The 26,566-nt window shown below is 38.9% G+C and overlaps 1 protein-coding gene across 2 annotated transcripts in view; it reads right to left on the bottom strand.

The window, feature by feature from the left end:
• The window catches only part of ankrd50 (ankyrin repeat domain 50), a 36,540-nt gene that overhangs the window by 8,393 nt on the left and 1,581 nt on the right, over positions 1–26,566 (bottom strand). For both annotated transcript variants that reach the window (XM_032554679.1, XM_032554680.1), the window contains exons 2-3: positions 25,192–26,258; positions 11,858–12,090 (exon numbers count right to left, since the gene is read on the bottom strand). In XM_032554679.1, the coding sequence (XP_032410570.1) occupies positions 11,858–12,090; positions 25,192–25,697 (739 nt within the window). In that variant the 5' untranslated portion in view covers positions 25,698–26,258. The remainder of the gene's footprint in view (positions 1–11,857; positions 12,091–25,191; positions 26,259–26,566) is intronic.

Genomic DNA, 26,566 nt, shown 5'->3' on the forward strand with positions numbered 1-26,566 from the left:
TTAGAGAGATTTTACAGAGCTGGAGTCCCAAACAAATGAGCAATAAAGTTTCTTCACTATGTTGTCAGTAAATACGAGGCAAACAATCGCTGCATTTATGTTCACTCATCCGTGCTAAGGAACAATAACACAAGCAGACGAGCTTCATGTTTCTGAAGCTGCAAACATGACAGGAACTGAGAGTTAAAACAAAAAAGAAAAAAAAACTTTGAGGCTTTTACTTTGTCCCAACACAAAAAATGACCCATTGCAAATGTTTTGAATTCTTATACCAAAAATTGTCTCTTCCCAGCAATATACTTTATGACTGATTGGACACTAGAAGTGCTTTAGGACCCAAACCTGCTTAAAGTCTTGTGTTTTCATGGAGACCACGTTCCACACTCTTCTTCTCTGACTCTATGACCTCCTGCTCTGGGTCCCACTACAGTCCTGGAGTTGGATTCATGGGAAGCATGTAAAGTATCTCAGTGTACCAAAAGACCCTGAAGCAATTCTTTCTTTGTCTGACTGAAAACTGTTTATTTTTCAAACCTCTGCTTTAAAATCTTGGCTTGCTACTCAGTTTGACAATTTTTCAAGAAGCAATAAGGAAAACTGACTCGCATATCAAATTAAGATTTTTTTTAGGAACACAGTTGATGATCAAGAGAATCATATGGTGCTAATGTGCATTCCTGTAGTCAATGGTTCAATCTTCAGACATAAAAGATCAAACCTAAACATCTGAGGGTGTCAGAAGATTTTTCATCCTTCCTCTTATTTGTCCTCCATTCAACTTTTAATGCTAAACCAGCTAATGCATATTTTTTCCTTCACCTCTTCACTTTTCAGGCTAATGCAGAATACCAAGTACTTCAGTTAACCCAGGAACAAAAGTGTAGATGTGAAATTAGAACTTGGTTTCTTGTCATGCATGGGTATGAGAGCCTCATACTTCTTCCTGACCAACTCTTTCTGGTTTTGCTCTAGCTGGGACAGGAAAGTCGCTCAGAATAGCAAAGAGGCCATTAGAAGGGAAAACAGACCAAAAGAGCCTGCAGGAAACCAAGAGACCTAAAACTGAGATGCTGCACTGCCTTCATTACATTCTCTAGGAAACAGAAAAAAAACTGTTTGGGTATTTAATTTATGATTCACAGTTTCACCACCTATAGTCATTGTCAAAGGTTGTGAGATTCACTGAGAAGTCAAGACATAAAACTGCAGCTGTTGGATTGGAACAAAAAGAATCCTTTTTTATTTAGCAACAAAGAAAATTTGTGGTAGAGAAGCCAAAAGAGACATTTTCTTCTAGTTTCTCTATGTGTTGAAAGGTACTCAATAATTTCTGCTTTGTTGGACATCCATTGTAGGAGTTGAGCTTCAAATTCCTTTTCTCAAGTTTAGAAAAAAGGAAAATCAAAATTTTGTGAAGGAGCTTAGCAATAAAAAACTAACAAATGAAAAATGCTGGAACAAAGTGAAACCAACTTGCAAAGATGAAAATCTGATGACAACTTGTAGGATACAATGAATTAATGACACTCCTATTACAAATTAAAATGAAGGCATTAATCAAAAGTGCAAATTTCCAGACAGTCTACACTTGTCACTGGGGTGGAGTTGGAACTTTGACAGCCCAAAATGGAGACAAGCTAAAGGCCATAATCACAGCAACCTGAGCTTTTTTTAACACTTTTATAAAGCCACAGGTTGATCGCATCCAAGCCACGTGCTGTTGATGCAGCAAATAATGCAAAAAGAGCCCCAACCAAATACTGAGAACATGAACTGTACAATAAGTAAACACATTTTTCAATATTTAAATTTCCCTATTAAATATTTTTTTGGCTCGAGTTATCTAGTTTTAAAAATTTTCTCAACTGTAAGCCATAATCAACATTAACAAAACACTAAAAAGTCAAAAGAATTAGTTCTTGATGATATTCAAATTTTTGCATGTTTCACACGAGTTGCTCGATAGAACAGAAGGTATGTGCTGTTTTTATATCACGTAAAAATATAAAACCCTTCATATTTAGTCAACTATTTGACTTTCTAATGCCCTTACTACTTAGATTGGAATTTAATGGTGGGTGTAATTTTCTTCATGAATAGTTAAAATGTGTAAATACTTGGATCCCCTCATAAAATGCTTATAACTGCCTACTTTAACAGCTCAAACAAATTAATATGCACAGTGGAAACCATCTTGGAACTATAGCAGAGGCCATCATCCACGGTTTTCCTTTTCTTGGCTCTTAGCCAATCAGCACCAAAGAAAATGAATGGCACTCCTGCATTGGCTGCTTTACAAATGCTAGCCAATAGTATGTCATGTAGCATTGCGGCTAGGTAGTTCAGCTTACTAAGCTGCATTTATTTTCTTTTGTATACTGTAGATATGCTGAATGAAAAAAAATCTGCAAATGAACAAATTTTTCACAAGTGATTTAATTGTGGTCCACTGTATCTTCTTTTGTTTCAGTTATGAGACTTTTATTTTTCTTTCAACAAAAGATCGCTTCAGATTTGCTTTTCTCTTGAATAGACTTGTGAAGTCACATAAATGTTAAAGCTCAATAAAGCTGTAAACAACCAAGAGGGAAAGTTGTGAAATTTATCACTTGCTTAGTTGCGTGAGACTCAAGAATGCAACAAGACTCTTCAGCTGCAAACATTCAGAAGCCTTCCAGATGCCATTATTGGCCTTTTTCACTTACATTTGGCACCATTACTTCAGGAAACCCAAAGTGTGAGAGTTCTGAACATGTTCTGATGATCTTATGTGTTTTATCTGACAGAATAATTCTCTGAACAAAACTGACTGGTAAATAAAACAAAAGGCACATTGATCAGGGTAAGGGATGCAGCTCCGGAGTGCAGGCCTCCGAGCCAGCTGCTGCTCATTACAAGACTGGATATCAGCCACAGGAGACAGAACCCCACACAACAGATAGCCTGTTTGCTTTCTAGATTAATGTGTTCAGATGACAAACGAGACGGTATGCATGTGCGCCGGGGAACTAGAGGTACGTGCTCATCACCAGGATTTTAGAGTGACTGCTTCTCTGATTCGACATGTTCTTTTCTAGTCACTGGATCCACAAAGAAAACAGAAACCTAAGCCTTGCTGCATTCTCCTCAGGCTCTCCAGTAAACCTGTGCTCAACAAACGTCTGTTCGACAGCTGCAGATTCCCCCCGCTCCAAAAAACACCAGAGCGCCAACCTCCTAAACACAAGTATGTGGATGAGTGTAGGTTCCAAAAGTCTGCAAACAGCAAAAAGTGTGCTGCTATTTAGGCTTTCAGAGTCTGATCACACAAACAGCACGAAAAGGGCCTCCATAAATATATTAATTTGAACTAAGAAGGTGCAACAAATCATCTTCATTTAATTATTTTTTGTAATAACTAACCAGAAGCAAATGATTACACTTTGGCAATTAATTAGCGTGAAGTGAAAAGAAAGCATATGAAAGCATTCCTGCCCAAACACGCCTTTTGCCGTGTTTTTGTGGGAACTGAATGAGTTTCCAGTCAAACCTGTTGTAGGGCAACTGAACAAAGCTGAAATGGTGATGGGGGAAGGTTAACAGGATTACATCCATCTGTGCTCCACGGCTTACTTACATGGCTAGATTGTGATAAAAAAAGAGAGAAAATACATGCCTAAAAAAAAAAACAAAACCTGAAATAATCATATGATCAGTCTAATCAGTTTTTCTTCTAGTTTTGATTGATAGAGTCCCATTAAGTTGATGACAAGAAGCTGAGTCAAAGGCAGTGCACCTGGTTACATGTGGGTGCCTTCGCTCTTCTTGTTCCTTGATGAATACAGACTGAGTCGTCACTATACATCAGAGCTTCAGGCCGCAGGTGGCAGAAAAAAACTCCAGCGAGTGAGGCCTTGTACACTAATATATCCACCACATTGTTTCATAAAATATATCATATTCACGGGACCAATTTCAGAAACGTTTTCATTATCATGAACCTGCACAAATATGCCAGATATGCCAAACACATATTGGGGCAGTGTAGCACAAAACTAAAACCTGTCAGCCAAATCAGATTGCTTCAAAACAACCATGACTTTCTGTTAGAAACTAGACATTGCACCAGGAGGCTTGTTGTTTATATAGGCTGTACTACTTTTAAACATATTAAAATATAAAGTTATTAAAACACAAGATGATGTTGATTGGGAATCCTGTCCAAGCGTGTGGATATATTGGAACATTATTTGTCTCAGGTTGCAATGCGCAAGAGCCTAATTCTTTGTTTTCCCATGTGCACATGCAAACACAAATGTGGAGTTTTCTCAAATCTCCACTATATATAGTGATATTAAAAATTAGCTTTCATGTGGATAAAAGGCCAAAGTGCATAAAAATATGTTGTCCCATATATCTGGCTATATGTGGATATTTAAATATATCAAAAATTGATATATTTAAATTTCCTTATTAATGATATTAATGAATTCCACAATATAAGGAATAAGACACAGGTCTACTCCTTGTGTTTCAGGAGTAGACCTGAAACACAACTATAAAACACATAACCAGCATGATCTCCACTGAATCTTAGCATTTATCAGACCATGTGCAGAGGGAAGAAACTTCAGTGTTTAATTTTCTTTTCTTCAATTTAAATTCCTTCTTTAAAACTAAGAGGTTTGCAATGTTGATTTTGGTTTTTTTTCTCTACAATACCTTCTAGAGTTCCCTGCCCCACAAAGGATCTGATTTCCTCAATCTGCTCTCTTGTTTCTGTTCATCAGTACACTGGCTGACCTCCAAGTGACCCCATTTAGGTTTCCATCCACCTGCACAGAAAATGTTTCCCTCTAGCTCATCCAGAGCCTTTTGTTTGCCATCAAGTTATTATCGACCATCTAAAAGCCCTGACCCTGGAAAGATTTCGCAAGTCCATGCAGCCGATCAAGCATTCGGAAAAGCTGGAAAAGTTTGCTGTGGAATCAAGTAGTTGCAGAGTCATTCTTGGCACGCAGGCTGTGTGGTATGAGAAATCTTTAGGATGTTTTCCCCCCGCAGCCAAACCAGCCGAGAAACGGCCCAGGAATTCTTATTCCTGCGAAGGTCAAATTAAAACTTAATAACAGCCTTCAACTGTATATAAAAAAACTAGCAAGTCTGCACCACAGTCTTGAAATGAAAAATCCTAAGTTCATAGAAGTGGCACAGGCTTGCCACATACCGAAGGGCATCACCTCAGAAGAGGAGGTGGAGGCCAGCCACTTTGTTCACCATGCACCTTGTTGAGTTGCTGCAGGGAGAGATCTGAGGTGTTACACATGCAGACACGGTACACCTGTAATTAGCTCGGCTGTCAGACTGCATGATGGTAAATTACTGTATTCAGCAGGGATTATGGTCTTCAAGTCATCCAAAGTGATGCTCAGCATGCAGCCTCACAGACGACAACTCATACAAGAATATGGACATAATTCAGCATGTTAGCTGGTTTAAATAAAGGGAGGGAAAGTGAATTAAAGGTGGCATCCTTGGTCCTGTTACTCTGAAATTGTGTCTAAAAAGGACAATAAGGGATTTGTGGTAGGAAGGGTTCGTCAAATGTGCTCCATGACTTAGTTCTGAACTGGAGTGTCTCTGGTGAAGCTTCAAGAATGGCCAAAACTTTTTGGAGACAGTTTGAAAGTCTTTTGGGCTTTTAGTTCCACCTCACAAAGAAAATTGTCGGCGTCTAACCTCTTGTAAAAAAAGTTTAAAATTAGTCTGCTACTTTCGAAACCACTTTACATACAGCTGTCCAAAACAATGCCACAGAACGTCATTTACTGAGGAGTCATCAAGCTGAGCGCTCTTTGTCTTTCTATGGGGAGAATTCCTAAGCCCAGAAGAAATAAACCGTCCTCACTGTTTTACGGCAGTGTTTGTGTTGTCAGGCAGCCAGAAGATCTCATGCTCCCTCCTATGAGTGCTTACATTTGACCAAAAAGAAAGCATTAAAAAAGTGAGGAAAACAAAACACATCAAGTCAAGAGTTCTGTTGACCTTCTTGCGGAGGGACCGCTTGTACTCGTGTCAGATTCACCCGCAGGGCTGCACAGAGGGGTGGAGGAGGCCGCACTCTTAAAAACAGGGCTGCTCTTTTTATTTGTGATTGGTGGTAAATCCCTCCTGTCTCTATGGTAAGCTGAATTCATAAAGCTCAATTCATGGTGGGCAGAGCAGAGGTGTGAGACGTGGTTCAGGTCCTTGATAGGGTGGGCTAACTTTCCCCCCAAGCAGACAAACACTCTCACAATATCCTGAAAGTGTCTTTTTCATATTGGAGAAATGTGAATTCTACTTTTACCTCCTCCTTTCTTTTTAAACTTTTTCCCCAACTTAAAATATTTCTAATAATAAAAGCACTAAATCAGAAGAAATTTTGTCATTTTTCAAGGAAATGAGTAAAACCAAGATATCAAAAGTTCTTGCAGCATAAATCTCATCAAAGCAGATCTGTAGTGTGCCCATTTTCCTCAGACTAAAACTGGAATAAAACCATGTTATTCAAAGCTATGATTCATCCCCAACAGAAGACTTCATCTTCATGGTTTTAAGTGGTTAACCTCTTCTTAATGGAGGCCAACAGCCCCTTTCAACGACTGGAAGAAAAACCTGATAGTTAAAATGCTGACGTTTCTAATGATGATGCATATCGATTTGAAGTTCCTGCAACTCTGAAGACGCAGTTTGTGAAGTTGGAGATATTAAATTTCACAGCTTCAGCAGAATATATTTAAGCACTGAAACAGCATCTAATCAATGCATGAACATCTAATTTTCCTGCAGGTTTTCATCTCCAAGTCCTAAAGCTCAGCTTGTACAATGTTTTGTTTCATTTTCCTTTGAACTACACTGATCATTGTTACCCGTCTGTCTGTATGAGGGGATTAATCACACTGGTTATTGATGCACCAGCTCCATCTGAATATAACCAATCTTCGTTTTATTTAGATCGAGAGAGGAGATGATAAAACACATGATTTTGCTTAGGACGCAAGTCTTCTGTTTTATTTATATTATTGATCTGATATCCACAAAAAAAACAAAACAGATTAGTGCTAAATGCAGCAGCAGTTAAAATACATCCATTTAATTACACCAGGTACACATAATTATCCTACAATAATAAATTCCTAAAATTTACAATTACAAATTTTTGAAAGATTAACTAGTAAGTTGTACTTTTTTAAATGATTGATTTTAGTACCAGCATCTTTTAGATGAAACTTTGGAAATCTAATGATAAGTGTATCTAATCTCTTTTAGATGAAACATAACATATACAGTACAGACCAAAAGTTTGGACACACCTTCTCATTGAATTCAATGAGAAAGTGTGTCCAAACTTTTGGTCTGTACTGTATGTTACAGAATCTTCTACCAGAGCATCTGACTGTCAATCACAACTGGAACACAGAAGGTTTATGGTAAATACATTAGACAGCGTTATCAGCTATGGGTGTGAATAAGAGATTTATTCTGTGATGCCTTAAGAAGAGGACTTGATTAACAAAAGCCAAAGCTTAATTATCTTAATTTTCATTTATGACCTAATTTTGAGGGATGCAAAAACAAAACTTGTGAGCTTATAAGTTCAGCACAAGGACATCTCATGTTAACACAAAAGATCACAGCAAGTACTTTCAGCATCAAAGTAAAAATTATTTGAGCAAGAGCAGGATGACATTAATGGTGCTCAACTAAAAGAAAATATTTCAAAACAAGAGATGTATATGTACCAAAAAGGAGGTTGGTTCTGTGAGAGCACAGCAACTTGATGTAAACCAATCTTTAATTCCCAACTCTACTGTGCCACAAACTACAACAACCATCACCTCATCTGTTTATGGAGTAATGCAACCAGGGATAGAAAATACAACCATGTAATTTCTTCAACAGACAAGTCAGGGACAACAAATAACTTGAGTTGGGTAAGTCACTGCAAATGCCATGGCCAAGATGGCAGAAATCACCCACTTCCTCAAAAGGAGCCTAAGAATTAACTTTTAAGTTAAATGCCATTTTCAGTTACAAGTAGAATAGAGCTGAGAAGGCAATTTGAGGTCTGTACAAAAGCAGATGCACACACTAAAAACAAGAACAAAAAACATTTAATTTGTTGGTTTATTTTTATTTTGATGCCTGGCCCACCAGTCCTAAATGCTTGCAAAACAAAACCATATTGCACTACCCGAGGTTCTATGCTTTCATGTTTAAGCATGGATCATGAAAAATGTGCATCATGGTTGGAGTGATTTTCATTCATCTGTTAATCATCACAAGTGTTTTCAAGGCAAGTGTTTCACTTTTCATGTTGTTTCCACATTGTTTAAGAAAGGTTTAATGCCATTGACAAACAAGATGTGAACTACTTGGGGAAAAAAGCAGTTCAACTACCAATTTAGTGTACATGCAGACCAAAAATGACTGTGTAAATTATTTAATTTCCAAGAAATTGGCACGTCTAGACATGAATCCCAGTGCATAAGTTGAGTAACGTGTCTTTAAGCAATTACCATATCCTCCAACAGTCAGTTCACCAAACACAACAGAGATTCTGTGTATTATAAAGCCTATACCTGCACTTAAAGAATTGGTGTACTCAAATGTGTAATTTGATTTACAAGTAGCTGGCAGGTAAAATGAACAGAGTATGAGTTGGGGTACAGTCACAGAAGATGCATTGCAGATGCATTGGACAGCATTACCAGCATTTTAGGTTTAATGGAGGTTTTGTTTTTGGTTACTGGATGACATCTACGTATGTATGTGATCAACAACGGGCTGCAGAGAGTTGCCTTGAACACAGAACTTGTTCTCAATGAGAAAAAAGTAATCAAACTACCCAGATAAAGGTTGCAGTGTGCCATCCTAATCACACTGGTTTGATCACTTCCTCTCTTATTCTCCATGCAGTACTCCCTTCTTCCCGTATGAGTGAATTTGCAGATTCTACTTGAGAAATACCGACTTTGACAGGCATGAATTGGGCAGATGGCAGCTATTACAGTTCAGTGATGTCTCTGCGCGATAAAAAGATCACACACACTGGGGTGGATCAAACACTGTGAGAAGCCTGTGATTAAAATTAGGTGGTAATTATTCAGATGAGACCATAAGTGACACAATTATTCTGAAAGGTAAAGCAAAAAGAGTCGGCAGAAAAATGTTTGTCAGATCATAAAATAGAGAGGATTCTGCTCGGTTTTTAGGAAGCGTCACCATCTTTGCCAAGAAGAAATTATTCTGACAGACAGTTACAAAATAAGGTTTGAGAAGCTTTTTCTATTTAAACACTCAACCCCCCACCAAACCCCCCCCCTTTCCCTAGCCGTCTCCCTGCCAGAGGCCTTGTTAAATTGGCACAGATTCTCCCCAACTCCAAAACAAAATCGCTGCCTAAGTGTTTCCACTCTGCTACCCCTATCATGCCCTTACAGTAGCCCGGCCTGCAGAGCGGGGACGGCACAAGAAAAGCAAGCTTTCGCAAGATGTGTGCCGCTACAGCGGACCGAGACTCATCCTGAGTTTTAGGATGACTTGCATCCCAGGAATATCACTTTTTTCTATTAAATGATACCAGAGGAAGCGTTGTCTAATTAAGCTGGAGATGTCATATAATATTAGTCAGACAGCATGCTAAATTCTTGCTCTGCTCCTCACGGACAGACCGCTCTTTGTTTCCGAGGCATTAGCTGAGCGGATGCGAGCGAGGCATTCTGCTACAGAAAGCCGGTATGACTCCGTCTTCCTGCTTGGTCTCAGAGGTGTTGAAAACTTCCCAAAGCACATTCCACTCGCGGACAGACACAAGGAATAACAGTTCAGCAAGAGCTGAGGAATTCACAGAGTTGCTCTTGGAGGAGGAAGTCATCTCTTCTGCTTACCCCTTTATGCACCAATCCAAAGAAAGAATAAAGTGTTCAGGATTTGCCTCAAAATCACTAACCCAACCTTCTGATCTAGAACGCTTTCATCAAAATAAGCTTGGAATTTTGGGAAACTCACAGAACACTTGGCCAGAGACAAAATAGGCCACTTGTACAAAAAAAAAAGTTGGCTATGCAAAGAGCATGAGTGTTTTTTTGGCAGGTCACCATCATCTCCTAACTGTAAACACTTGGAAGGGTGTTTTTAGTGGACACATGCCCTCAAGTTGATATGCTGAAGTCTTCATCCAGGCTACTAGAAAACAAACAAGAAACAAAATGAAGACTTAAGTAAAGTCTTGGTATGTATAGGGGAAAGAGGTGAGACAACTGAAATCTGAAGACTGAATCTGGAGAAAACTGCTGAAAATGGTTTTAAAAACCCAACACTTTCTAAATTGTGGCCGTGACATTTGATGTGTAGATTTGGCTGTTTCCCACTTTTCTGAAAGGAAACTATTACTTTTAAAAACATTTGCTGGGGAATTACAATAAAAGCCTGACAAAAGCTGTGCAATCAGAGAGGAAGGAAAACAATTTAAACCTATCTCTAAAGAAATTTGAGATAACGACAGTTTATCAGATAGTTTTGAAATAAAGATCCTTTCAGCCATGTCAGATAAAAAAACAACAAAAGCTCATCGGATAAACATGAGATAATCAAAAATTAAGCTGCCAGACACAGAAGGTGCTCCGTAGTTTTGAGGAAGAGATAAACATTTCTTAAAACCATTCTGGATTATATATACTCTTGCCAGCTCCTCCGTCTGATTTATTCCCAATGAAAATCCAATTTTAGATAAAAATCTATCTGAAGCCCAACAAGCAAGCATAAACATGGAATGAAACTGTTTTAATGCAAAAACAAAGTCAATTTTATCCCCCAACTGTGTTGCAGTGAAGCTCAAAGTTTTAGAAAACAGTGTTTTAATACAGATCCTGAAAATAAACCAAAAGCAATGCTAAATTTAAAACCTTTGATGAGAGGGGAGGGAGTGGACCTGCTGCTACTGGAGCTGCAGAAAAAATTAATAATAATAATAATAATAATAATATTTGCAATGCTATGATATTTTAACCAACACCCACTCACCCTCTGCAATCCAATACTGTATTTGACCAGGTAAATGGATTTTCACTGGTCAGTCAGTTCAAGCAGAAAGGGCTGAGCTTTTCACATTTTGATGTTAGAAGTATTATTTTCACTCCAGCATCCTTTGCTACAAATGATCAAATTGTCACTGAAGGAAGGCTATGCTATTGCAATTTAGGCAATGAAATGTTTATTTTCTTATTTTAAAAAAGAACTAAATTATGTGTTTATTTATTTATTTGTAGTCCTAATACTGCATAAAAGGGGATAGGTGGATAGGGTTGTAAGAATAATCAATAGAATAATTGATTACTAAAATAATTGTTAGCTCCTCCTCTACTATAAACACAGTTATAAACAGCACAATTCATGTTACAAACTGATCTTATTTAATTTGAACCTGCTTTCTAGTGAAATCTGTAGCATTGAAGACAAGAGATGAGATTCCGTTTAGCAGTTTTGGGAAAGTAAGGGAGGAACCCGCAGCAATGCGAGGAAAACATCCTCCCACACAAAGAGCTTCCAGAGTAATGTTATGCCCACTCATCTCCACAGAGTAAACTGTTGCTGGACTGACAAGGAGATAATAGCAGCTGGTATGGCACAGTCTCATTAGAGCACACTAAGCAACACTAAAAGGTCCACAGATGTGAACTTGATGCTTGGAGAGTTGGTGGAAAGCTGTGCACAACTTAAAATAAACAGTAAACCATGCTGCAGACACAGCTGTACCAACAAGGGCAAATAAAATCAAACTGTCATTTTAAACTCCCTGTTTATGGTAATCAATAGACAGAACTGGGTAATGTACCTGTGAAGAGTTTGGTGATGGCTTTGTTCTGCCTGCGTGCAGAGCAGATGAGCAGCAGCCAGGGAGGCAGGAACTCATGGTGACTGGCGAGGATCTCAGCAATTGTCCTGGGAGACCCTGGCGATGACCTCTGCTCCCCCTCACCCAGCTGGGAGCCTTCATCAATGGAGTCGACAAGCAGGAAGAGGGACTGCTGAGGTGGCTTTACGCTCAGCAGAGGCAGAAGGACACACCTGACGGAAGAGCGGTGAGATGAGAAAATGTTAATACATTTCACGTTTTGGCTTTTGTTTGTTCTACATGTTCATTTGCAATCACATCATGCCTTGAAGAAGTTTTTATTCACCATCAACATGTTCGCATTTTGCTGCATTTAAACAACAAACTAATGGTTTTTTTTAGCATTTTATGTCATAGACCAGCACAAACGTCAGTATAATTGTGACGTGGAAGCAAACTGACATGGTTTTCAAAGTTTTTCACAAACAAATCTGCAGCAAGTCTTGTGGGTTATGTCCCTACCACCATTGCACAACGTGAGAAAGAAGGTTTTCTTGTTTGCAAAATAACTCCAGCTCAGGTAGAGATGGGAGACCATCAGTGAACATTTAAATATCTTTCTACAATTCCTCATTAGGGACATTGACTATCCAATTCTAAAACACAAACAAACTTTGATCTACACCATTTCATTCTACATCTGGCTGTATGTTTGCTGTTCCCTGTTGGACAGTGAATATTTTTCAAGGATTACTATCAATTTACCTCCCCATCAACTCTGACCTGCACCACCGCTGCTTAAGAACAGTATCTCTACAGCATGATGCTCCCAACACCATTATTCACCACATGGACAATGTTAGTTTTTTCACCACATGGTTCTGGGTTGTTAGTTTCCGCCATATATAATATTTTGCATATAGATCAAGACATTTAATATAAGTCTCTCTGACCAGAGCACCTTCTTCCCTATGGTTACAATGTTAAAACACTTAAAACACTACTTTGTGGAGGCTAATAATTTAAAATCTCAGTAAATTATTCAGATTTTTGTGGAAAAAGCTTTGGGGGTCTGAGTATTCTTGCAGCTGTATGCCACTAAAATGACAGACACAACAGACAACTGATTTCCCCAAAGCAAACCACATCATAGTCCATATGGATGAAAAGGGAAAATAAAAGCATAAAAGTAAATGCATCTCTGTCCAACCCAAACTGCCAATAATCTGAGCTTGAAAGGGAAAAAAAAAAAAAAACCTCAAACTTTGGGATTCTATGGGCTTTGATTGAAAACTACACAACATGAAAACAGTTTTATGCATCAAAGTTTAACAATGTTCCCTACAACATTAATACAGACGCCAAAATATCTGCAGCCGCCATGTGAAATCCAGCGATAAAGCAAACATGATGTAAAGCATTCTGTATCATCTCCACATCAATACAAATCTGAGCACAGCTAAACGCTGCATTATGCCGTTATCAGCAGAAAAATGCAAACCAGACATGTAATCTGCAGTTTTCAGAGCCAACAGGCAAGTTCACACATAAATGCTCAGTGAAGCAACCAACACATTCTGCTTCATTTGATTTTTTTCTGTGCAGCCATGTTTGTGTTGGCACAAACCTCTGATCCACTGCGACACCACAAGATCTCCTTTGGGAAGGTGTCGTTTTCCAACAATCAGAAAATTACTTCCAGCTCGACTGGCTGTGATGAAGGATCAGAAGATTTCCTTTAAGTGACATTTGAATGTGCCGCTGGGTTAATCAGACGTTTAAGAGGATGAACAAATTAATTTATGGTTGTAAGAACTTGACTCAGGATTAGACTCAGCTGTGGGGCGTTTGAGGCTATTCACAAGTGGGTGTCAGAGAGATAAAAATCTGTCACCTTGCTGATGATGGGACACTCTCTTTAACCACCACTCTCTTCTAATGGAACAGACGCTGCTTGTGAGGTTTGACATTAAATGCTCAAACGGTGATATATCGAGACTTATCTTGTCGGCCCAACAGACCGTCACTAAACGTTTGGCTCGACAGTAAGATCCTTTCAAAAAAATAAAAAGCTTTCAGAGCACATTGCAACAACAATTTACTTCTCCTGCTCAGTGATTCAATTCGATGCAAAAGCACTTCAATCCCAAAGAAAAATCTAATGTTGTCAGGCCTACAAAGGTCCTTAAAGAGTTCTTGTAGATGGTGATGGCAGGATCTCCTGTAGCAGCCTGTATTACAGTGTATGCGATGAAGCCTCTGACTGAAGACACTACTGCTGTATACGGTTTTATAAAGCGGATGCTCAGGTTAATTTAATATGGAATCTTGAACAGAAACAGTTGTTTTTATTAGCTTCTTTAAGCATTTTAAGTCACCGACTGGTGCTGCCATCCCTACAAATGATGGAAGAACAGATTGCACTCTTCACAACAAACTTGTAGAAAATGTTTACGAAACTATCCACTGTATAATTGCATACTATGTGTTTAGTATGTGATAAAGTTTACAAATAGAATGTAGGGGTAAATAATCAGTCTATTTTACAAGGACATGTTAGCATAGCATTCAGGTCCGTCGGTATCCGCAAAAAGACTAATAATCCTTGCAAATTGTGACATCTAGACATCAGTAGGTGGCTACAAGCTTTTTAGTAAAAAATAAAAAATCCAGATTTTTTCAAAAATGTAATCTTTCTTAAACAGAAAGCCCAGCCCTACAACAAGCCCATTTCTAATAGGTTGTGCAATTTATCGAGTCTGGCAACGGTCATAGTTGTATCAGTTCAGTATCCTGAACCAATCCATCATGCCAACCTCTGACTTCTATAAATGTATGTGGCAAATATTTAAGCTCAATAAAGTACTGCTCTGATTTTTGACTTTCAAAGTTATTCCACATTTTAGAAATAAGAAATGAGATAAAATGATCAGTTTTAAAATGTAAACCTTGAGCTGCAAACTTTCTCTAAGCAATGTAAACCATCAGCTGGAATGAAAAGCACTGTTAATGCCTTTTAACCGTCACGCTGCATCTCAGTGCTGCTCAGCCTTTTTAGCTGTGCAGTCAATCACCCAGTCTCATTGTCACAGCCCACACAGAACCTGCAGCGCCATCTGGGAGTCCTGCCAAAGGGAATGTCCATCCGCAGGGGTGACTTGTGAGAGAATGTGTGAATGGTTGTGTATGAGGCCACGTTGCCTACCGAGACAATCAAATCCACAGTGACAGCAAGTGGGCAAAACAAAACAGCATTCTTCCCTCACAATTCAGCTACTTTCAGGCTGTCAAAGAGTCAAAAGGGAGGGATTCCAGACAAAGAAAAACTCAGCAGGGTGTGGGAGCTGGACGGAAAAAATAAGCCGATTTCATTCGTTAAAGAAATATGCTGCACACCTGGAAAACTAAAAGCCATTGGCCTGGACCTATGCACTAATTATTCTGGTTCTAAACAAAAGCCCAAATTGATTCCAAAACCAATTTAACATGGAGAAAATTGGGGGAAAGGAGGTCTTATATGAATCAAACGTGATCCCCATCTGGCATGTTGTGTTGAGGGCTGCAGCCACCGTCACTGCAATCATAATGTACAAAGTGAACCTTTCAGTGTGATGTTTAGTGAAGACGTCTTGGCTGACAGAGCTGCACTGGGCAGCGATTCAGAGCCTCGCACATTCACGCTCTTCGTTTTATAGGACTGGCAAAGTCACAAAGCACACCCCAAGGCCCACATGCTCACAGAAAGCGGCACTGGAGTCAAAATACGCTCTCAATATAACTTTAACTGTGGAAAAATGGTCAAGATATGTGAAATTCCAGGCAACAGAATCAAACGGACGAACCGTTCCTCTTCTTTCATTAAAATAATCACCAATTCATTCAACATGGAGTTAATTTAGAGGGATTCTGCTGAGTGCCTTTCTACAGTCAGGGGAATGCTCAGCGCCACAGAACGGAACCACAGCTGAGTCATGTCCTGACTCACCCAAACTACCATCAGGCAGATCGTTCTTCTTCCCCAGGTCTGACATTATGCAGGTCAGTATAGCAATCATTCCTCTGAAAAGGAGAGAAGTGAGAGAGACTCATTCTGAGAACAAATGTTCTGAACATCCAGGTGTAGACACTTTGCTTACTTGTACACTAGAGCCCTTATCAGTCTGCTTTCATCTGTGTCAAAGTTTTATCAGGTTTGATGAAGTTCTCTAAAAACCATTGATTTTGAGAACTAGGTTTGAGAAATCTTAGGAATTGACATTGCCATCAGTTTGTGAATCATACACAATCATAACTGAAAATTTCAACCTAGCATAAGTAAGTTAATACTTCAGATACACTAAAGGTGTATTCATGCCTGGTGGTTCAATAGACTGTTCAATTGGGAAACAAAATTGAAACATATGTTACATTTTCAGCTGTTGTGGTTCACTTTCACACTGCACTTTGTCAAACAAACAAAACCCCTATGAGCAACCTGTTCTCACCCACCCTTGTCTGTGGTGGCGCTACACTAAGAACCATTAAAGAAAATGACACAAAAACCTCTGAAGACACCGAGCGCAATTTCCTTCTTCACAAAATGTAATGGAGAGGCATCAGATTTGAGCAGTTTTAGGATTTCTCTTTTGTCTTTGGCAAGAGATTACAAGCCATTTCTCCTGTTGGAACTAGACTGTTTTGTGTTTGTTTTTATCATATTTACTCAGAATGCCCCATGCTATAGTTCGCTTTCTGCTTTTGGAGCCATCTCCAGTCCTCTTGACATTCATACATTTTATATGAATGCATTCCACTTTAATTGAACAAAGACCTGTGTTTGTAATCGGACCAGAGTTCCCATTTTTGATCCGATTACACATTCACACTTCCCAAACAAAACAAACGTTTTGGCAAATGAGTTCAAATAAAATGGACTAAACGGCTGGTGTGAACAGACCCTAAAACTGCAATTTCAGAGATTTGCTTAACAAAGCTGGGTGAAGAAACGTTTGAGATGTTTTAATTAAGTTTAACATATTAAAAACACTGAAATTCCTCTGAACTTACCAGGAAATCGACATCCTGAAGTGAAGCATACAAGTCTTTATCAACTTACACAATATTTACATCCACAAATGATCCTTAAAGATTGAGCTATGAGAAGACGGTGGAAATAAAGTAAATTTTTGGTTTAATTACTAAGTCTACTAATTTTTGACTAAGCGGTGACATAACTATAGAGATTTGTACATCATCAGAAAGAAAGGCAGCAGTTTTCTTTAACTGCACAACGTCAAAGTAAAAACATCAGTTTCGTTTAATGTTTGGGATCCTATGAGTCAAAATATATCATGTTAACCCCACAAATCTGACAGAAGTCGTCGCTCAAGTGGTCTTACAGCTAAAGCTGTGAAAATGTAATCTTCTTGAAAAAAAGATTAGTTTTTATAACCTCCAAACTCTAAGCTTTTAAACCCCAATTGAGGAAATCCAAAGGATAATGACAGATTCCTAGACATGGATTAAACCTACAAGTCCAAGAAAATACTTTTTTTTTCTATTTAAGACAGATTGTATTGACTCATCAATGTAATCCGTCTATGCTGACAAAGAATAGTGGTGTCTTCACATGTGGGAAACCTGTTTCTGATCTATGCTTATATTTTGACCATTTTCTTTATTTAAGGGCGTATATGATTTCTAATACTTTTATGATTATAACTTTGCCCAGGCTTCAGGATCATCGTAGTTACGTTCATAGGCTTTAGGGACCTAAGCAGATGCTCTACTGTTTTTGACTCAGATCTGATCATACTCTGCAGTTGGTTCATCTGAACGTGATCTCTTCAGTCGGACAGAATACAGGTATGGAGAAGAGGTAAAAATTAGAAAAAACTTTTTACAAGTTATAGCAGTCTGGAAGCAGCAGCATGGAGACCTAACAAACTGGGAGACTATGGGAGGATTTAAAAGAACTGTGATCCAAACTCTGTCAGCCTCTAACTCACCTCAAAAATCAATAACAGCTTCTGATGAAAACTGTAATTCAAATAACTAAAATCCCCACATCAGTGGTTCAGGTGTGTCCAAATGCATCCTAATAACATCTGGAGTAACCAATTTTTACATTGGCGAGACATGCAGAAGTTATGCAACCTCTCAGCAGTAGCTGTGGTACCGAGTCATCAAAAACCATGTTGGGTTTGAAGACAAGAAAACTCACAAGGTTACATCTGATTTTGCAGCTTTTTTTTCTGCATCTATTGCAAAAATCATCATATTTGACTGAGCGAAGTTGAACTATCAACATATTCAGACTCATATTCAGGTGGCAGAATGAAGCATTTTACATAAAATACAATGTGGCATCGTCCAAGAACGAGAGAAATGCATTTCCTCTTGTGACTCTCAAGTACCTTATTGTTGCTTTTAATTGCCACCCTTTGAAAAACAAAGTGGCTCCTCATTTGATTGATTTTCTGCTCTACTATTGTTAAAGCCGACTTAAAGTATTACTCCACACTAACATAAATTTGTCATCGCTTTCTGAAGATAAATGTAATATCAGTAGTAAATAGCTTAAAAGATTTTAAAAAATGTACTTATGTGCTACAGCAATCAAGAATTACCCAGAAATGACTTGTCATGATGAAATAAAACATCAGCAAACACCCCTAATTACAGCCAAATGGTCCAAAAAGCACTTTTTACAAAATGCTTGTATCTGCTCCTCTTTAAATGGCTGAGACGATGAAACAAATCAATTGGCCTCAATCAATGTCCACTGTCAATTCTGAGCGCCATCCCTAAGAAAACCAAAGCCTCTAGTCAACTGGAAATAAATTATGTCAAGCAGATGACTTGGTCCAAGAAAGATTTAGTAGAAAACTTAACATTCAACTTTGCACATTCAACTGTGCAAATGCATGCCGAGACATATTGAAGTAAATATCAGATAATCTTCCAGTTATATGAGATTCAAAAGACTGTAATGGGACTAGTCTCATGGAATAATTCATATAAAATCATTAAAATGTGATATTATACAATATATAATATTTGTCCTCTTTATAATCTTTCCTATTAATAATTTAACAGAGTGTAAACACTCTAAAAGCAGCACACATACCTCCTCGCAACCAAATATTTCCATCACCACCCCCAAGCTTTTCCAGAGCCAGACGAGGTGAGCATTCCTGGATAGCTATCCAATACCGTTAAAGGAATCTGAAATTTCATCCTGTCCTTTCCAACACTTCGCTCCTGTTCTGCTCAAACATAAACGTGCATTAGTCTGGATGCAAGTAGAGATGACCAACAAGCTGTCCAGTACAGAATCGGATTAGATTCTGCAAACGACTCTCTCTCTAGGTGCTAGCTTTTCAGTAACAGGGCAGCAAAAATGGGTTTTCTGGCACAAAGAAAAGCTTAAAATTTGAAAACTATTCAATTAAAATCTGCTATAAACATAATTTCCCCCCTTAGAAGTATGCATTTCTCCTTCTTCGCCACTTCAGCAAAAACATTTTTCTCCTTTGTTTTTGCACGTGTCCATTGGCCAGGCTAACCTCTGCCCGAGTTTTAAGCCTTTTGCAGCGTCAAACAGTTTTTCTTTCAGGACTGACCTATCTTTAGCTTCACCAATCTTCCCATCAATTTTGACCAGTCATCCTGCATGTGTAGCAGAAAACCATCCAGACAGTACAGTGCTTCAACTGCAGTGCGTCACAGCGAGTACGGTGTGCCTAGGGTGACACGCAGGATGAGTTTTTCACCACAAGCGGCACTACATGTATGCCACGTCACCCCACTGTTGTTTCCCAAATTTTCAGACAAAAAATAAAACGTTTGTATAAGCTACAATCAAGGCGTTAGGTCAGGCTTTTTAAAGATCAGAAAACTTCAACTCCTAGTTCTCCTGTTAACAGATCCCTGATCTGAGGCAGTGATATCTACATTTCCTCCAGGAACACCAGCTTCATGTTTCCTGTCAAAGTTGTTCTTTGGTCTTCTGTTTGTTTACTGATGTTCTCCAACAAACTTCTGAACACTTCCAGGAAAAGCTATCTTTATTCTGACAGGTGGACTCTACTGAGCAACCACCAGCTGGGTAAAGGAAGCTGGTTGCATTGAATTTAAACAACTTACAAATTAATCCATCACTTCTCTTATAATTTAACAAAACGTGTTGGTCTGTCGTATAAAATCCCAGCGAAACAGATTGACATTTGTCGCAGCAACATGTGAACACTTTTTCAAGTCACTGAACATTCACCAACATGGGTCTAGCAGTACTTGAATCCAAAAAGTGATGACTGTTGTGGGATGTGATTGGCTTATGTTGCCAGTCCTCCATCAATCATACAGGATTTTTAAAAAAGGACACCCACGTCACTGAGGAGCCAGGAGGATCAGATTTAGATTTTAAAGCTCCCACAATAACAAATCCTAAAACAAACATGTCTACTTCTTCAAAAAAAAGTCTGCCTTTTGTTTACTTTCAAAGTAAACACGAGTAATTTGAGGTTGCATACCATTGAAAAGATCACAACAGTGGCTCTTGCTTCGGCAAATGATGGTCAGTTTTCACGATTGCTTTTGACCGCAGCCATTCTTTGCTTTCATGAATAAACTCACAGCTCCTCTTGCTGTGGTCTTAAGAGTTTAAAAGTTGGACAACCATTACATGAATGAGTTATGAGTGCCCACCCGAACACGTAGGCAGAAATGCTCCACACACACTGCTTGTGCTGTGGCGAAACGATTGCTGAGTCATCGCTGCAGCCGCACCAGCACTGCCGTTTCTCCTCATCGCCCCAAACAGAGCTGATGCTTCACACTGGGAGAGTTTTTTTTTCCCCTTTTGTTTCTGAAACGCAGCCCTAATCTCCTGCCCATTTTCCACAGCAGTGGCCCACATGAAAGCAAAGGAGTCGCGTTCATTTTAACCCTAATAAGACGGCATCGACTCAAAATGCTAAGACAGACATGAAGCCCGATTTGAGCAGAAATGTCAACCTATTTGGTGTATCAAAAGTTGCTTTGAACAAAGATTTACAGAAAAGGTGCATTAAGAAAAATCTCCAACAAGTGCAAAATCAATTCCTTCCACATATGTCCTGAGAATAAAACACTAGCTGAAAATGTGCCAACTCTTTCACAGATTTAAGCCAAGATCATTCATCACTTCGGAGGCCTGTGCCCTTTACAGCCAAATAAAAACCTACACAGCTGCAAATCACATTACTTTACATTCTGATACAACAGATCTACATAAAGACACGCCAACATTTGAAAGCAGTTCGCTCCATCAGCAAAAATAAAAAATCTGCTAACTTCAATGGATTAATTCCCCCTATTCTCAACTGAAAGGGGAAAAATGTTGTATGCCATCTGACCTGCCTATCAGATCAGTTCTTTAAAACTCAGGTGCTTGCAAACCGACAAATGTTTGATAAAACATAAGTAGACTTAGTACAGACTGATGCGGATGTGAGCAAGACAGACAAATCTGGAAGTTAAACCCTTGATGTCTGCAGCCAGACAGACAATGGTTTTAGGTATCACTGATGGCAGTGAAGTCGACCAATCTGAAATGTAAATGAAACAGAAATATCAAGTTTATTGTCTGAACAAGACAGCCAGCACTGGCTGATTCAGATCAGAAGAAAAGCACACTGAAAGGTGAAACTGCCTTTTATCTCTGTGGCAGCTGCCAGCAGGCATTTGACCTGTTAATGCATCGCATTACTTCTAAAGATGTGTGAATTCAAAAAGGGCCTTGAAAGCAAAAAAAAAAGGCTGTTGGTGTCAATATTTCAAAGTTACAAAGGATATTTAGTTTCTAAGATGATAATTATTGTATTTTCAAGCTTAATTCTTTCCTGAAAATGTTAACTCAGATTTGCAAAGTAAATCAGGATTCTTTTAAAACATCTATTTTGTAATAAGTTGTAGCAAAGTGGGAATTGCATGAATACTAGCGAGCAGTTTACTGTAGAACCATCCACAAAGAGAAGCCTTTTCTTAAATAATAATAAAAATAATTGTTTCCAAGAAGTGGAATCAGTGTGATATGATACACTTAAATTTCCCCCCTGAGGCACAATAAAGGTTATTTCTATTTCTAATTCTATGAAAGCAAGATTACGCTGCTACTTTAAAATAAAAAAAATCACAATTTTTAATGAGAAGGAGGAAGAAGCGCAAGTTTGAATGACATTCAAGAAAACTCATTTCAACTCTTGCACTGAACAATTGTTTTGGTGGAGGCAGCGGTACATGACTTGGAGGTGACTGGTGATAATATAAAGAAACATGTATAATAATATTTAGTTAAAATCACTTTTTTCTGTGATTTCAATCAAGTTTCTCATGCAAAAGTCTTAGTATAATTTCAAGAAAGAAAGGAAGAAAGAAAGAGAGAAAGAAATAAAATCTACATCTAAGTCCTTAACATTGATGAAAAAATATTAGTTCCATTGACAGATTATTTCACATATAGCATGAACATTTTTCTCATGTCATGAATGAAATAATTTGGCCATGTAACTAGGATGTTTTCATCAATATTATTGACCTAAAACAAGCTCCAATATCTTGCTGAAAAGTTACTTATAAACATTGTTTTGTCTCATTTCAAGTGTACTAAGATATTTGCACTAGAAACTAGACCGAATACTTGGTAAGATTTTGTGATTTTGTAGTCTAGTACAATAAAATTAGCAAACTAGTCACTGGGTTTTAACATAAAATTTGGTTATCTTGGTTAGTTTGGTAGCATTTTAGTCATGACGAAAATAAATTTTCTTCAACTCCCACCACTATTGTCCTCATTTACATACAAGAGCAAAAACAAAACATAGAAGAAAACATATAAGGTAAGCTCTTAAGCATTAAGGAACATGTAAAATAATGTTAAAGCATATTAGGAAAAAAAAGACAGAAAGTCTATGAATTGCAACACTTAAGGGTTTTGGAATTTTGTTTAAATCCCAAAATCTAGAAAGCAGTTGCTGCAAAAGAAGGCCAGAATCAAATCGCACAGGTGGACATTAACTCATGTCAAAGCGGTTTTATTGTATTAACATAAGAGTGAGGATTACTACCAACAATGTGACTTGTTTGCCTTTGACTAGGCTAAAGAATTTGGCAGGGCCTCTTGCACTCACTCACTAGGCAATGTTTAAAAATCACAGCTGGAAAGGGGGTTTAGAGGGGGCGGGCCAAAAGTTCTCGCAGCAAAAATAAAAGATAAAAAAAAGCCCTTCAAATGCTTCTACTAAATTAAACCTCCGACTTTTCCTTAAAAATGTGAAAACCCACATCAGTTAAATGGAAACAAGGTATGTACCCCTCTGAATTTTTATTCCTCAAGTAAATTAACAGTCATAATCCTGAACTAACAGTAAAGTTTTATGCTTTTCCATGTTCCGCCCTGCTTTTATTTCCTTACGTTTCTGTGCCAGATATCATTCTTGGCTTCTTGAAAGCAGATAGCATCTGGAGCAGAAAAGAGGCCATTCAGATTATTTGTGTTCAGCAGTGCTGGGGAATCTTTTACACTTTAAATGAAGATAAGGCGCTCAACTAAGAGTCCCTTTGGCCAGCTGACAAACAAAAGGAGGAGTGATAATAAGATTCTGGGCCTGAGGTGTCGACTGCAGGGTGAATATTTGTTTCACGAGGAGGGGCTGACCAAGCGTGTCTGTCCCGACTTCCAGCGAAACAGAGAGCAGAGTCCTGGTTTGTTTGGTAATAAAAACCTGCCTTTTATTTGAAGAAAGGTCAACCTCAAGTCAGAGTCATCAGCACCAGCCGTATGATTACGAGCAGCTGACAAGAAGAGCGCTGGCTTCCTTAGGAAAGACCGAGTTGATATGGAAAGTGGTTATGGAGCATTAAAAAATGATTTACCTCACCCCACTCCCATGCTTTGTGTGTGTGATGTTGAGACGGTGCTGTAAGTGTCACCAGATGGCCACAAAAGCATAAGTGTGTGTGTTCTGCAGTGCATTCCAGCCTGTGTTACACAGACAGCCTGACCCATGCTGTGCAGACAAGTCATCCAAGTCCACCGCATACACTCACTCTCACGTGCAGCTCGCCTTTAAAGCCTCCGTTTGCAATAACAGTCCATCTTGATTGCGTTACATGCCCAGGCAGGGTGCTGCAAGCCCACAAAACCAACTGTACTTTAGCTTAACATCTGCACTTCATCCTTTTATAGCAGTCACTCCTCAGGTCTGGGAATCAGTCACAGTTCAAAGCTCTGGCCACCTGAGCTTGGCCACGACTTAAGAACATCTGACCTTTGTTGAATCAGAAAGCTGAGCGGGGACAGTCCCACCCAGCATGCCACACCGGGGGAAAACCAACAAAACCATGACAGCAAATAAGAGGGGAGGCTTGTGAGGCGGAGCCTCTGGTTGTGAGTGTGAGCAAAAAAAAAAAAAAAAAGAGGAGGATGAGGGGGTTTCGAGGTTAGAAGGTGGAGAATAGGAAGCGGAGGGGGAGGTGCCGAGTTTGGATTTAAAATTTCAAGCAAACACTATTTATACCTCAAATGACAAAAATGAGTTTCTTACATACATTTATACAGAAGATGTTATTTGAGTAAGTTACTCACTGTTACCTTTCTACTTTGAACACCAAATATAAATATCAATATTAGGCATTCATATTTTTTATGCTGCAACAACATAAAACAATGGCATATATGGCATATAAAGCTACTAGGGCTAGAAGGATTAATTGTGTTGAATCAATTATTGAAGTAATCATCAACTAATTTAGTAACTAATTAATCATTAACTGGAGCAAACTCAAAAAAAGTCAAATGCTGAAAGAACATCTTAGATCAGTAATTAAATCACAAATATCACAAAATATACATTTTGCATTTAGGAATAAAATTTGCATTTGTCTATAAATATGTTCTACCCAAAATTCCTCAAGTAGAATAGTTTTAGCTTCATGATACAAATTCTGCAAAAAAAAAGACTTTTTAAATTTCCTTTTATATTAAATTATAAATTGATTAACCCGAAAAATAATAGTGAGGTCAGCCTTATACTGTACTGATGCTAAGTCAAGCAGAAAGGCTCGAGCTTTTCACATGTTGATGCCAGAAGTATTTTTTCTCTGCAGATGCGTCCTTTGCTACAAATGATCAAGTGTTCATTAAAGGAACGCTGTTATTACATTTTAGTTAAAAATATTATTTATAACTGCAAAAATCTGCAGAATGTGCCATTTTTTTATCTGATTAATCGATAACTAAAATAATTATTAGTTGCAGCCCTAAAAGCGCCAGCAGAAAAGTGATGCTTTCATGTGAATATTCATGTTCTTACTTCTTAAAAGCTTCTGCGGGGTTCCTCTCACACTCCCCAGGCTGCAAAGTGCTCTGCACAGCCGGGTCGCGGACCTTCTCCTCGTAACCCGGCACCAGCCCGCCTCGGCATATCTGGGCCACCAGACCCCGGATGAATCCACCGACACACAGTGTGTCCGAGTCATCGGCCCGGCAGAAGTGGAAAGCCAGGCTCTGCTTGTGCAGACTGCGGTACGTTCCCTGGGCTGATGTGGGCCACAGCAGCTCCGTGCACAGTGCAGTCTTCCCACTCCCAGGTCCTCCCACCAGTAACACCCCCCAGGAGCTACCGGACTTGGCCGATCCGGTCGTGATACTGCCGGGGACGGGCATGCCCCCACCAGGAACAGGCAGGGGCTGCTTGCTGGGAGTGCTGCTCACTCCGCTCAGGTTGTTGGTTTTCTCCTGCAGACAGTGCTGGATCTTGTGGAAGACCCACTCTCGGCAGTAAAAGCGTTTTCCCTGCAGCAAACTGGTTTGGGCCATTTTGAACTGATGCTGCTGTTCCACCTCTTCCTCCTGCTCATATGGGTCTCTTTATTTTCCCCCATGCATTTTTAAATTCAACAGAAGCCGGCTACAAATCTGAACATCCATTTTCTCAGCTGTAAATGTTCCCCAACAATCCCGATGTTGGTGCAACTTAGAGTGGAAGTGGAAGAGAATAAAGGAGCTTTTCTTCAGATGGCTACTGTGTGTTACAGAGAATCTAGGTCAAAATAAAAAAAAAAAACAAGACTGACATTGGGACTCAAACTGTAGATTTTCCACCAACTTTTTCCACAGCTTTCCCACCGGTTGAACTGAGCGCTCCTTGTTATTGTCCACGTGTTGTCTTAGCATGGCGCTGGGCCGGGAAGGGCAGGGCACCCGACTCTTGAGAGGCAAAGCCAAGCCAGCACCACTTGATATGATTAGCCATGGGGGTTCCTCATATATTTCCACTGATGCATTTCAGACGCTGCTGACCAGAAACACGTTTCCATTACATTAACATGGATGAGGCTGCCAGTGCAAAGTCACTCTCTCCAATAACATGTTGAATCCCTGGAATAAAGGGGAAAGAGTATCCAGATTAAACCCAAAGTGCAACCTTGCTGCATCTAAAATTCACAAGTAGACATGAGCTGGTTGCAAGTATCAAGGTATACCAATGCTTTTTACAGTTACAGTTCTAAAATAGCTAAAAATGTTGTCATAAAGTCTCTATGTTTTAAAATCATTTATAACAAGATGCCAAAGAAACTAATTACGGTAGTTCTTGCAGCTGTATGGAGCATAGAATGATGAATAAGTCTGCCACAGTAAGCAATAAATTGCAAAATAAATTAAGACAATAACAATAATTTCCTTTT

The sequence above is a fragment of the Xiphophorus hellerii genome, chromosome 23 (assembly GCF_003331165.1).
Source record: "Xiphophorus hellerii strain 12219 chromosome 23, Xiphophorus_hellerii-4.1, whole genome shotgun sequence".
Taxonomy (NCBI): Eukaryota; Metazoa; Chordata; class Actinopteri; order Cyprinodontiformes; family Poeciliidae; genus Xiphophorus; species Xiphophorus hellerii.